The sequence below is a fragment of the Lepeophtheirus salmonis genome, chromosome 4 (genome assembly GCF_016086655.4).
Source record: "Lepeophtheirus salmonis chromosome 4, UVic_Lsal_1.4, whole genome shotgun sequence".
NCBI classification, from domain to species: domain Eukaryota; kingdom Metazoa; phylum Arthropoda; class Copepoda; order Siphonostomatoida; family Caligidae; genus Lepeophtheirus; species Lepeophtheirus salmonis.
The window spans coordinates 30,267,274-30,282,039 of NC_052134.2; the positions used below are offsets into that span (position 1 = coordinate 30,267,274).

Here is a 14,766-nt window from a genome sequence, read left to right on the forward strand (position 1 = left end):
ACCCCATATTATAAGGGTCAAACTTATAAATGTTTGGGAACCAATGGGCTATCGGATATTCAGTATGTATAAATTAAATGGGTGCAAGACAAAAAATAAATCAAAAGGCATTCAATGTATGCTGTAGTAATAGTTGTTTTGTGTTAAAAGATAATAGATTAATAATTATATAATAATAATGAATCAGTCACAGAGTTATAATCATCGACAAAAAACAATTGGATAATACTATAGGGCATGGAGACGGGGGAGAGAAAATTGACGGTAAGTATTATTTGTGGGCTGTCTGGCAGTTCTCCTTAAATAAGTATAAGACAATTATATAATAATATTTGCTGTAAAAGTGACATTTATATTATTTTAATAATTTTGTGAGGGTCAGAGATATCAATAAGTAAAAAATAGAAATGTTTTATAATGAATATACGAATGTTGAATGGTTGAAAACTTTTCTTTTGACACTAGTAAAAGAGGAGAGAGGGAAGGATGAACTTTCTTATTCATAAACGGAAAAAAACAGTGACGGAGTGGCAGGAAAGTTCGAAGGGAGAAGGCCATGAAAAAAATTAAGAATTTAACAAGTTTATATATATATCTCTTTGTTGAAGGTGGAAATTTGGATCTTTTTTACGATTTGGCACCCACTTAAATTTTGAATCTTTTTGTTCGATTTTTTTTTTAGTTTTTCAAAAAAATAAAAGCAGTCTTTTTTCAATCTTTTTTTCAGTGGAAAATAATATTTTTATTTTCTCAGCCCAACCTTTTTTTTTCTATAAAAAAAAATAGTATGCATATTTAATTAATTCGTTGTTCGTCAACATCCTTTATTTGACGTAGTTAATGATCTTGGTTTAAAAGTCAACCAAAATATTAATCAAAGTTGATTTTGTGATACAGATTTGACATATACCCAAAATTACGCAAATTAATCAAAATAGCATTAGATTTGGGCATCAACAAGATATAATTTGTGATTATTATAGTTGAAATATTATAATTTCATATTTAATAAAAACTTCTATATAAAATATCCATTACTTTTAAAGAACTTTTGGTATTGACAATATACTCCTTAACTTTGATGAGATTGAGTGTCATATATGTGACAACAGCTGATATTAAATATTTGTACACCTTCAATTGAAAAAAAGGGTAATAGACAAAGAAAAAGAACAACTTATAAGTGAAAAGTTTAATTAAACTCACCAAACCTTGATTAAAAATTGCTAAATTTGCAAATAGTTCTTTCAAAAAGATAACCCCCCGAAAAAAGAAATATATATATATATGATCCTGTGGGCGCTCCTGTTTAAAGAAAAAGGCAATCATTTTCTTCTTTCAAATAAGAAAAAAGAAGTAAGTTTTCATTTTATTTTCCCTTTCACATTTAGCATCCTATGAAACATTGCTTGCCACTTCGCCACTGCTTGAGGGTGGGTGTTGGTAAAGGGGCGTGTCTTAATAAGAGTTAATAAATATTATGTAGTATGTATGTTGGTATATAATTAGTTAATAGTAAATAAATAAAGGGTAACAGAGCCCATGCAGAATTAAAACAATAATAATGATATATTCTTCTTCTTCTTCCTTGAGAGTAATATCTTCTTATGACGAATTTTGTGGGGAGTTGGTGGTTTAATTTTGGGGTGTGTATGTAGAAATATAAATATGTATGTATGAATTATTATATTTATAAGAATGAATTATTAGTATGTAAAATGGGTTTATTTATTGTATATAATAATAATATCATATTAATTAATTATTATACGTCGTGTTATTGAGAAAGTATGTATTTAATCATCAGAATTTTCAAATAAAGTAACGAAACTATAATATGTACCTAATAACAACCTTTTTCTTCTTCATATCTTTAATAATTATTGATTATATGTCCCTTACATATATATAATATAATACATATGTAATAGAATTGCAGCGAATCATTAAAAAAAACCTGAATAATATACATTAAAGCTTTAAAACCAGTAGCGAAACAAAGAACCACGTGAGCAATAGCTAAAAAATATATTGGTGCACAGAACAGAGGTACTATTTAGCTATTATTTGCAGATATAATTAGGAGTTATTATATATTCTTTTAAAAACCAAAATTCCTTTATTTTTGGCGGGGGGAGCAACAGTCCCTCCAGCCTACCTCCTGTGGACCCACTTGTATTATGTTATCTAATATATTTGGCTATATTATTATCTAATATATTCGAGGTGATTTTTAGTGTAAGGAGTTTTGCAAACCCACTAATTTTTTTATTCGAATTGAAAGATGATGATGTTTATTCTTCCTTATTTTTTCATATATCATTAATGTAAAAATATATATTTTATAATTAAACTATGAAGTCCAAGTCAAGTCTCGAGTCCAATTTCCCACCTCTGACAATAATTCCCCATTGAACCTTAAATTATACATTCCCAATGAATTATTATAATAAGTAATAATCAATAAATAATTAATGTGTCTCTTCTCTTTGGTCTAAATCCTAAAAAAGTAAAAATTAAGGAATAAAATAATTTTATTCTTTCCCCACTGCAATTTTAGAGTGTGCGGCGTGCTTCATTAATCATCCATCCCTCTTTTATATCCCAGTCTATGTCAGTAAGAAAAATAACAAATGACGTCATATGAAAAGTTAAAAATGTTAAAAGCTGCAACCATAGTATCTCTTCCGGCTAAAGTCCGCACTTCGTTACTTGGTTTAAAGCTTTAATATACATAACATATACTCGTATGTAAATAAAGAATCAGTTTCCTCAATTAACAAAGTGAGTCAGTCAAGAGTTTCTTCTTCCTCCTCTTTGCAGAGGGACCGGTGGTGACGGTGGGGGCGGGGGTGATGGGGTGATATTCTCTTCTTCTTCATCTTCGTGACGAAGTTCCTCAAAGTGATCTTCTGTTGTAACGTCTTCCAGGATTTCCATGGAATGGTGCAAAGAGTCTTCTTCAATCTCTTCCCGTAGTGACAAAGAGTTATCCTCTTCTACATCCACATTTCCCTGTTTTAATTCGTTGCTAGACAGGGAGATATCGTAGGGTATAATTTTGTCCATTTCTTCTCCCTCGTCATCTGAGAGAATGCTCCTATCAAAGTCTGGTGGCGTGATTTCTAGGAAAAAGGAGTCTGCCTCGATTTGAGGATCATTTTCTTCTTGAACGCCTTCTTTTTTCTTCCGTGCCTCTTTGGAGGATGAAGAATGGGTAGGAGGTGGTAGATGGATCTCAAGGGAGGAAGGTGGGGAGGGAAAGCCAGGAGAGTCATCTTTCATGATAGCAGGTGGGATATCCGAACTAAGGCTTTTGTTGGCATCATCACTCATACTGTAGTTTTGATCTGAAAGAGTCGTATGATAGTTGTTCTCATCCTCTTCTATTTTGGGTGTGAGATCTCCATCTTCTTCCCTTTCGAATGAACTCCGTTCAGAAATCCGGGAAAGAGCCCGTGGTTGATAGGGAGAAAAAGAGCCACACACACCCATATCCATTATGTATGAGTTGAGAGGCTCATCTGGGGGAGGAGGTATAACAGATAAATCAATCTCAGAAGATGTGGGTGTGGATCGCTCCATCACTGTGGTCACAGCCTCGGTTGTAATTTCATCATCATCGAAACTCAGTTGAGGTGGTGGAGGATGAGAAGAGGCAATGATGATCGTTGCTGAGGGAGCTAGAGGAGGAGAAGGAAGATCCATGATTTCTGACTCGATAAACACAGTCTGAGGATGCTCTTTTAAAGGAAAAACCAAGGCGGTTGTCGTCATGTTGAAGGAATTCTCGCTTTCCTTTCCTCTAGTCCTCTCATCTTCCTCCTCTTTGCTTTCCTTCAACATTTCTGGAGTTCTATCACCATCACTAACTACTTCATCTTCTATATTTGGAATGACACTGCTATCATCATTATCGGTGGACCCATTTCCAAGACGTACATACATTTCAGCCATTTTGATAGCAGAATCCGAAGTACCGTCATCCTTGGTCGTTGTAGAAGAAGAACTATCACCCGAATGTTCCACTTTTTTCTCTGTTACAAAAATGGGTGGAGCACTCAGGGTCTGAGAAGGGATCTCCTCATCTTTATTTACTTGTACTCGAATCACTTCCTTTAATAACATCTCTGAGCTCGTTGCATCCACTATTTCCAATTCAATGTCTCCATCAATGGCCACCTCATAGATTTCATCCTCTTCCATGATGCCCTCGAGAATGGCATTGTCCTGATGAATTATAGGAGGGGGTTCTTCTACTAAAACCGAGGCTACCCCTGTTTTCATAGAGAAAATAAGGCCCTCTTCATCATCGACATCCGTATCTTCAAGACCAGCGGCTGGTTTAGAGTGATTATCTCTACTGTCTATAGAAGCAAATTCTGGGGGTGCGGGTACACTTTCAGAGTCAAGCACAGTCAAGGAAGATTCGGATTCTTCAGGAGGACTAGGTAAAAGTCTGTTTTTTGAGCCAGTTGTAAGGGGAGTGGGAGCTGACCTTGCAGAAATAGACTCACTCTCCGTAGAGGACATTGGTAATAAGTTTCTATTGGTAGGAGTAGCAATGATAGGAGGGGGTTTCTCAGTTGAGATCTCAGGTCTAAGTCCGGGTTTTACGACACTCAACTGTGTTCTCAGCTTGGGGTATGGAGCACCATGTACATCATTACGAGGAGGGGGAACGGGATGTTGGATCTTGTGATATTTATTTAGGGGAGCAAATGAGACAACTCGGCTCGGCTTGGATTGTCTTCTGTGAGCAACGATGGGCTTGTCAACACCCTCAATCCCTTCTGGAACATCGTATATCCTCTCTTCTTCCAACTCATCGATATAGTCTCTTCTAAAAGGGTTAGCACTCTCAGGCGTTTGAGGAACATCTGAGGAGGAGGCATAATTATATTCAAGGATATTAGTGTGACGGTGATGAGTGGGTGGTAGATTGGAAACAGGACAGATTCCACTCACAGCAGAGCTCGAGTCTTCGTCGATATTATTTCTCAAAAATGCAGACTCATTTTTAGCTGAGGCAAAGTCCAAAGTCTGAGGTCGTGTCACTCTGGGAGATGCATGAGAGGAAGAAGATCCAGAGGAACATTCCTGGATTCCAATGTTACTTGTACTGTTAACATTGTTTTCCTTGGAAGTAGAATTGATATTTGATTTAACGGATTGAGAGAGGAGATTATTTGAGATTTCATTTAAACTTTTAGGGAGAGTAATCCCACTAGACATTGTTGTTGATGATTCTGGAGGAGCATTTCGACTTCGAGGTAGGGTTCGAGAATGATACGCATTTTCGTTTACAAAATATCGGTTAAAAGTCGGATTGATTGGCTGTTGAACAAAGTATGTATCGTAATTGTTTCTAGGAAGAGAGAAATATTGAACTCTGTATTTCTGTATGTCCTCATTATTCTCTATGACGGAAAGAGGATTCGGTGGAGGAGGGTAGACTTCACCCTCTCCAAAATCATCATAGATGACAATGCCCTCTGGACTTGACCTCTCTTTTTTATCACTTCTATAATGGTGAGGTAGAGTCCTATGCACTTGGCGATAAAATTCTTTTTCAAAGTGATTTTTATCCTTCCGTAGAAGAGTGTTTGGCAGTGAAGCAACGGAAGTGGGAAGTCGATTCCGTGAGACAAACCGTTTTTTGCCCTCTTCCTCTTTATCAATGAGATCATAGGAATCATGACTCAGATTATCCTCAGAAGAAATACAGCGATCCACTTCTTCTTCAGCCTCATCATCCGAGGCCTCGTCCTCTTCATCAATGTCATCATCGTCATCCACATTGAGGCGATACAGGGATGTTTGGGGAGTCTGCTGCAGAGTCGAGGACTGTTGCAGAGAAGTTTCTCCAGGTCGCAGATCCCCACTAGAGGAAGAGAGGGCAGCGGCAGGGTCCTTTCCTCCTCTCTCATTATTATACAAATTATCTACAACACTATAAACAGGCTGTGTGGCTACAGCTGCAGATGCACCATAGTCAGGATGCACAATCCCAGAGCCCACAATACCCCTTCTGAGCAAATCCTCATCTTCATCATCATTTTCCTCTTCTTTGAAGTCAAAGTTGAGAGGATCGAGTCGGAGCTCACTCACATGTGAAACAAGGACAGGTGGAGGGATTAATGAGCCTCCACGCCCTCTTTGGGGAGGAAGGAGGCGGGGACCCGTATTAAAATGAAGATTATCTTCTGATGCTAAGGTTGGATTATGCGTTGTTTTGTTGCGGTGTAGATTATTAGTTAAAGCAGCATGAAAAGACAGACAGAAAGAAAAAAGAAAAAGAAAGAAAGAAAAAAGTGATTATTAGTAAATATGTGTTAGTATTCGGATTAAATGCATGCCATAATAGTTATAGGTCCTGTTAAAGTACTAAATAAATACATAACTGAACTTATTTTTATTGGTTGTTTTTTGTGAGTAAGAGCCCTTATAAATCATACTTAATAAATTAGGTGAAGTAAAAATATCTGAGCGTTTTTGGCTAGATATCCTTTCCGAACTATATCCCACAATTAATACATTGCACAAAAAAAAGCCTGAAGTGTGTTGGAGAGGTTAAGTGTGCACACTTAAATAAAGTTCATCCACACTTTTATGTTTGGTGACGTCAGTTGTGTGTTACAGTGTTCAAAAATAAAAGCATAAAAGAAAAATTTTGATATATTCTTTATTGTCACAAAGACCAGGGTGAAAAGGTGTTAAATAAATTGTGATGTATATGTACCCAATACAGTATCGAAAGCAACAGCATTATTTTATCGACATTTTCAATGATTGGAATCGCCACGATTCAAATCATCGAAAATATCGATAAAATAATGGGAATCGTCGAAAATAATTTTTCGACATTTATCTTAGTTTTATCGTTAAAATATAGCGAAAAAACCTCCAAACTTTTAACTTCACCTATTACAGGAATATCTATTAATAATATATTCTAATTATCAACCATGAGACTTCCAAAGTTCTTGTCACAGCCATTGAGTTTATTTGACAACGAAAAGTAAATCAAAACAAAAAAAGTTTTTTGACATTAAAGCCAGAGTAAAAGTTCCTCGTTGTCTACATCATATATATTAGAAGTAAAAGAAGAAAAAAAAGTAAATAAACTTTTTTAAAACATTAAAAATATCGACTAAAAATTTATTAATCAATTAAATCAATTATTCATCAATAAAATATAAATCAAACTTTTATCTAGTACATCCACCATGAAAGGCAAACTAACAGAAAACCCAGAATAACTATTTTATTGGCAAGAAATGAAAATTTTGCAGAATCATTGTTTAGCCAAGGATGGACAATATACCCATAAGACCAGTTTGATTTCAATTTTTTTTTTTCAATTTCGATTACAAGTATAGCGGAAAAGTAGCCTTGGGGTATGAAAATGACCTATAAAAATTACATGGTCTACCGCGGTCATCTTTAGGTCGAACATCTCAATCAAATTATGAAAAAGGTTAAAACTCTTTACTTAGTCAATATATGTAGGTACCAAGAGGACATCATCGATATTTGTTTGAAACAATTTTGATATATGTTTAACCTACAAAAAGAGTAAAAAAGGATCTAATGATCCATGTATAGAGCGCATCTTTTTTTTCTTTACATTTTCAGAAAGGAAAGATCAAAAAATTTCTATGTTATTCTTTCTTTTGGCTCCATAGGGCAGCTTAAAAAAAACACACTTTATTTTTGTTTTATTTAGGTTATAATACATAATGTCTACTATACTTAATTAAAGCAAAATAATGATTAATGCTGTATTTTAATAATTATTGGCAAAAAAAAAAGAACTTTGGTCTCCCTTCAAATTTTGAACAAGATATGTTAACCTAAAGATGACATCGTAGAAAAATGAAATTTCGCAAAGGTAATTTGCATACCATATGACAACTTTTCATAAATACCCATAATCGAAATTCGAAACAAGTTGAAAATCAAACTGATTTAATAACCATATCTATCTTCATATGTAGACGCTCTTACGCAATATATCAAACCCCACTATACCCAAAGTTTGTACAGGATTGATCTTATCAAGTGGTACACATTTTATTATTTTCAAGGCTGAATTAAATTTGAGCAAAATCACAACAATACATATTATCTCTCAAGTTTTTATCTTTTCTAATATATATATATATTTTTTCAACCGAACATCGAATCAATGTCTCAACTTCAGTGAGGAATGTCTTAAAAACAAAAATCAAGCCAGAACCATAATCTTGGGCGTTGTGGAATCCACCCTCCATTTTTGTGGAGAGGAAGGAGCAGCTCAATGCAAATGCTTACATCCAACTTCTAGAGCTTTTAGAAAAGAAAGTCCAACCTTTGGCCCAGAGAAAATTTCGGGGACAACTTTGTTTTCATTCAAGACGGAGTTCCGCGTGTACATGTAGCCCCCCCCTCACCTCCAGACGCCAAACCCCTTGGACTACTCTATCTAGGCGCGTTTAGAAAAGAGGGTATTTAATACTCCTCACAGGAGTTTACAGTCTATAGAGGCTTTCATCAATAAGGAGTGGACTAAGCTCGAGTCTGACTACATAGTCAAGTCCTGCAAGGGATTTAGTCCTAGTCATTATTAGAGCTGAGAGCTCACTTATTGAATAAAAGTTGTGCAGAGCACTATCTTTGGATGATTTTGTTAAATAAATGTGCTTTAGCAAAACATGTTGTTTAAATGTTACTCTTGAAAAATGGAAGATAAAAAAAGTTATGTACCACTAGATTAAATCAATCTCTATATAGAGAAACTTGGATTTAACTTCACTTTTCCCAACACTTTTTGTGTTTATTTGTTTGTTAGTGGAGTTTCTTCGTATTATTTTCAATTAACCACAATGAAGGAAGGAGCAGTAACTTCCCCCAAAGTAGTCGAAATTACATAATAATAAAAATAATAATCGTAACCATACGAATAACAACACAACACACGAACAAACAGGAAGTTTAGCAACTTATAACAACAAGGAATAAAAAGCAATGAATGTATTTATGTACTGTGTCCGGTTTGTACGGCGTTACATTACTAACACAAAAAAAGTACACTATATTTGTTGTTAGCTGTTGATTTTTTTGATTCTTTTCCTCCATAATCAGAGCTATGAACATTGGTGGCTTGAAGCAGCTATTGGCAATACTCAACAATAACTGAATGATAGTTCAATAGTTGGGAAGAATTCGCTAGCCGATTTTATTCCTTCGTTCTGATTCTTTATGGACGAAAGGTTTTGAGATACAATAGAGGAACGACGCGTTCGGTAATACTTGATTTTTTTTTCTAAGCCAACACGGATCACTATTTATGTCTTCATCGAAATTTAAATGTTGACCATACATTTCCATATAAAAAACGGTATCATTTAAAAATTCAGTCTTCCAGCTGTAGAAAAAAGTAATGAGACCTTCTAAAAATAAATTTTTGAATATTTTAGATTCTAAGGCTTTGATTGATGTACATGATGTAAACAAAAATTATGTTTATGTCATGATGAAGCTAAGAAGAGCCATCATAGGCAATTTAAACCGCGCCATGAGGACTACTTCGGATATCATGAAGCCGCCCTTAAAAGTCAGCATGGCAACAGTTTGTCAGTTCAGAAATCGTTTGTCTGATGAAGGACAAAGCCAAGAATGGAATACACACTTTAAGTCAAGCCTGAAGGCATTATGGAGGCCCTTAAGGTCAACCCAACGATGAAAATGTCAGAGTACGCCAGGAAGAAGAAGGTGCATCGGTCTAGTGTGGGGGAACACCATCTAAAAGGCTGGATTAAGGTCGCTTCGAAGAATTGAGAGGCAACAAATAATCTTTTCTTCAGCGATGTCAACAACTTTTGAATGATCTGATCACAACAGCAACCGGGTACTTTTTTTCATCTGATGTAAAGACCTTTACCGTTGATCCTGCCTACAACAAGCCAAATTATCGGGTGATATACTTTGGCAAGGCTGACAACAACTACAGTTACCAAGAAGAAACGTCCGGCCTCTGTTATGATGTTTGGGGTTGTGGCATAAACTAGAGAAAAAATGCCTCCAATTTGCTTTCCTGTTAGATAAAAGTTACCCACGGCCAACTACTTGAAGATGTCGAAGGAAAATATGGTCCCACAGATCACCAAGACCATGAAAAGCCAAACAAGGCCACATATGTATTTCAGCAGGACAGGGCTCCAGCACATATTGCTAATATTGTACAAGAGTAGATGGGTAGCAGCTGAACTTCTGGACCAAGAACATTCGGCTCCCTCAAGGCCCAGATCTGAATACACTGGAGTACTCCATTTGTTTAATAATGGAGAAGAAGGCCTGCAAAGTCCGCCACCCGAATATTGATCATCTGAAGACCTCCGTTAACCAGCAGTGGAGGATCAAGGAAAAGGACTACTTTGTCAATATGTAGAAGGGATTCCGGAGGCGGTTGGAGGGTGTCATTGAGGTTGATGATAGCCAGATTCATAATTATAGTAAACAATATTATAAAATAAAATGTTCTATGTACAACACAATCCTGATCAATTATCAGTATTTCAATGAATACTTAGATGCAGGTCTCACTACTTTTTCTACAACCGTTATATATTGATCAACAATGACGTCATATGAAGTTAAATGCGTCGCATAAATAATTTTTGTACAGCTCATATATCAGGAATGGGGAGAAAGTCCGTAGATCAAAGATTGAAACCCAAAAAAAATCAGTCCATATATCGAGAAAGAAAAAATCAGTCCAACATTTAAAAACAATTAAATTTTGTAAATAATTATACTTCGAGACTGGTCACACCGAAATAGTTCAAATTATAACAATCTCAGATTGGTCTAGGATTTCCAGACAGAAGCCCAACACTATGAGAATTACTGTTATCCAATAAAAAAAACCGGAGCGCTCTTGCTTACGTACAAGAAGAGAAAAGGAACGTGATCGACGCATTTCCATTTGCGCACTCCAAGACGTTGTATTTTATTAGGACCAGTGTCTAAGCAATCAGCAAGTCCGAAACGTTGGATGGTAAGAAGGGCGATGTCAAAAAGGCCAAACTAGATACGAAGAAGTTAAGGAAAACAGTCAGGACAGGGGCCTCAATACCATAAGGGGGTCCAGGTATGAGATTTTGGGATTTCCCACTAATGTCCAGAGATCTATCAAAAAGTAAGCGGAAAGAGCCCTGTGATAGTGGAGAGGCCACTTTTGACATCAGCAATGCAAGAAACCCATCTCCTCCATTGCAAGACTCTTTTGAGTTCTTTTGAACTTTTTTAACACTTCTGACCCACTACAGTCCTAATACTAACACCCTCTATTACACATTTTGGGTGCCTTTCGACAGGTCCGTCATCCAAACACAGATAACCCCAAAGCCACATGTAGCCAGCACTGGGACGTCATGACAGAGGACTACATCCACAGCAAGTGCCAGGCCTTCCGCCGCCGCCTCAAAGACGTCATTGCCGCTGAGGGAGGCTGCATTAATGATCAAGAGAACACAGATACACATCTATTAGTTGTATTAATTTTTTTGACATTATATAGTTAATAAATTGATTATTTCTTGTTGAAGGTTAAAATTTCAAGTGTTCAGATTTTAATGGACCACTCGTTTTTTAGTTAAATTTTTGAATTACGACAATTATGCCCTGAACCCACGATTTGTACAACTCATAAATGGGTAGAAATCTAATGATCGATGCTATAAAATCGCGTTCTGTACCAAAATATCGATCTAAAACAAGTCACTTAAGGCCAAACCGGGGTGGAAATTCGGTTTGGATGAGTATTACAAAAAAATCGGTCTAGACGGATCCCATTGATTAATGTTTGATGGTGTCATCTATCTATAACAAAAATGAACATCACTACAATAACCTCATACGAAGTTGAATGACCTGGATTGGTCATATTTGTACAACTGAGAAATAAGTTTTTTTCAATCCATAGATTGGTGGTGAAATAATGTTTTCATGATTCGAAAACGATTAAAATTTGGCCTACGGTTGGGACCAAAATATCGGGGTTCAAATCAGTCCAGAACACGGATGTCCAACCTTTTAACATAATTGGTCGTATTACCACTTGAAATATTTTAATGGATCACAGAACCTATTCTATCTTTTTTCCCCCTCTGTTTTCTCATTTTTTTTCCCCCTCAGAGCGGTAATTTTTAAGAAAATCCTTTATTTAGGGAGGGCTACAACTAGAGTTGGGCAAGTTAAATCAACTTAACTTAACTTCGATAAGTTAATAATTTTAGCTAATTAACTTTTAACTAGACTAAAAGTTAATTATTTAAACAGCGTTATTTTAACTTTAACTTAACTAGTTATTTTTATTTTATCAAAATTATCTTTGAACTTGACTAGTTAATTTTTTAAACTGCATTATTATCTTAATTTTAACTCAACTTGATTAAGTGAATTAGTTTAAGCTATATTAATTTTTTTTATTCTCAGTTGAAATACAATTTTTTCTTCTTCTTGAAATAACCCTTAGTTCTCCGATTATTTAGTTCAACACTGTGTCAACACTATTTGTTTTGTCAAACTTTGGAACTGGGTCATTCCACACAAAATCGTCTTTATATTGTTTACGATATTTTTTATAATTTTACATATTGTATAAAATTACATAAAAATCAAAAATCTAATATTTGTGGCCTTCTTTTACCTCCATTTTATTAGTTAATTTCTCTTGCATTGATATTTCGCATCAAAACAGAAGTTGTTGGGAGCTTGAATCTGTACTTTTTTCTTGATCGTTCAATTGGAAGTAGAGAAAATCCCAGCCAAAGAGACCGACAGAATAATTTTTATTATAAAGCCCTGATAAATTTATCAATGGACTAACTTAAATAGTTAATTTTTAATATCGATATTAATTTTAACTTAACCAAGATCGGGTGAGTTAATTTAACTAAAACTTAACTAGTTAATTTTCATAGATTCGACATTAACTGTAGCTCAACTATTTATTAAAAATAAAATAATAATTAACTATAACTTAACTACTTAAAAGGATCAGTTAACTTGCCCATCACTGGCTACAGCCCTCCTCCCTTCGGATACCCCAGCCGTTAGATTTTCATACTATACGAGATAACCAGTCAAATATTTTTCAAGGTGTGTACGTATTATCCGCGTTCCACGCGTTTTGATGATATTGTTACAATTATGCAAACAAATACTACTTGAAGTGAGAATGAGTAGTGGTTCACGGACCAAGGGTTAGACATCCCTGGTCTAAAACAAATGAGTGATGACAAAACGAGGTGAAGGGGGATTCGGGTTTGGACCCGGTCTTACCACTAATATGCATGGTACTTTACAAGTAGTAAAAGAGTTAAAGAAAGCTACGCAAAAACACATTTCATATTTATTTAAATATGTTTTTTTTTTTTTACATAAAAGTAATAACAATAATAATTAGAGGAGTAAGAAAAGAAAACAACACATAAGTTTTGCTTTCTTTTTTTACATTTTTGTATGACATACATATATATATTTGTATTTATATATATGTATGAATTTCTCTAGAGTATATCATGATGAGAAGCCACAAATAAATAAAAGAAAACAGTCATTTGAAAAATGTGAAAAACTCCACTCACTCACTCAACTCCCTCTCGACAATAACAACAACAATTACTGTATATATATAAAAAATAACAAATTAGATAATAAACTGCTGCAAGCGAAAGAGTTTACTTTTCTTTTTGCATCAGTGTGCACAGAGTGTACAGTTCAACCCGTTAGTTACGGAGGAGAACATATTATTATGTAAAATTATATAAATGTAAAGAATATCCTGTCTTACCAGCAAGAGCCTCTCCCAAAGGAAGAAGGGGTTGAGCAGAGAAGCTTTGGCTCACATTACCCATGCTTGAATGCAAGTTCCTCACATGTCTAGAGAGTAGAAAATAAAAGGATAAGATTAAATTATCTAATTAGTTTTAATTAGGGATGCACCAATACACAACTTTTTAGTTAGTTATTTCCCACAGAATACTAAATGCAATTTTTAAATAGCTCTAATACTTTGAATTAGAGTTGGTAACCCGAAGGATTTTTTTAGCAACTCAATTTATTTTTGTAATAAATGAGCTGAGCAAGGGTTGTTATTTTCGAAAGCTGTTATCATTATTCTTAAGGTGGAAACATCAAAGTATTAAGTGGGGGTGCTCATGAATGGCGCTGAGAGCTATAAGCAGTGATGTAAATCCGGTCATCTTTTTTAGCTGCTCCATTTTTCTTTAGAATTAGTAATCTGAGGAATGAATTTTCTTTTCTTTAGTAGTTGCCATTATTATTTCATGCCTGAGTCGTGAACAACCCTTCCTAAATATATTCCATTATATTCAAAACCTCATTGCACATCCGTGTGTGCTCATAAAAGACAGAGGGTTACCCTGAAGATTTGTTGTAGAATGATAATTGTTAGTCTTTGTTGAACGTAGATTAAAATGAAGGATTGAAATCCGAGTAATTCTAGCAAATGTCAGTTGTTATGGCTATAGATGAAAATAATATGTTCCACGAGTATGATAAGAAAAGAAACACAATATGAACGTTGTCAGCCTGATAATTTGAAGAATGTTTTGTAGGAGAGTAGCTGTGCTATCATGACTTCTCATTACATTAACTCCGAGTAGGAAATAGAGAGAAAATACACTCCGGATCTAGCAATTATATACACATGAATTACTCAGATGCCCATCCTACGTTATATTCAGAGTCTAACAA

At 35.1% G+C, this 14,766-nt stretch overlaps 1 protein-coding gene across 4 annotated transcripts in view; it reads right to left on the reverse strand.

The window, feature by feature from the left end:
- The window catches only part of Cdep (Chondrocyte-derived ezrin-like domain containing protein), a 99,249-nt gene that overhangs the window by 12,613 nt on the left and 71,870 nt on the right, over nucleotides 1–14,766 (reverse strand). For 2 of the 4 annotated variants that reach the window (XM_040710921.2, XM_040710920.2), the window contains exons 9-10: nucleotides 13,841–13,929; nucleotides 1,778–6,212 (exon numbers count right to left, since the gene is read on the reverse strand). In XM_040710921.2, coding sequence (XP_040566855.1) covers nucleotides 2,794–6,212; nucleotides 13,841–13,929 — 3,508 coding nt within the window. In that variant the 3' untranslated portion in view covers nucleotides 1,778–2,793. Of the gene's footprint in view, nucleotides 1–1,777; nucleotides 6,213–13,840; nucleotides 13,930–14,766 lie in introns of those variants that run through there. The other 2 variants (XM_071887815.1, XM_071887814.1) reach the window with 1 other exon arrangement.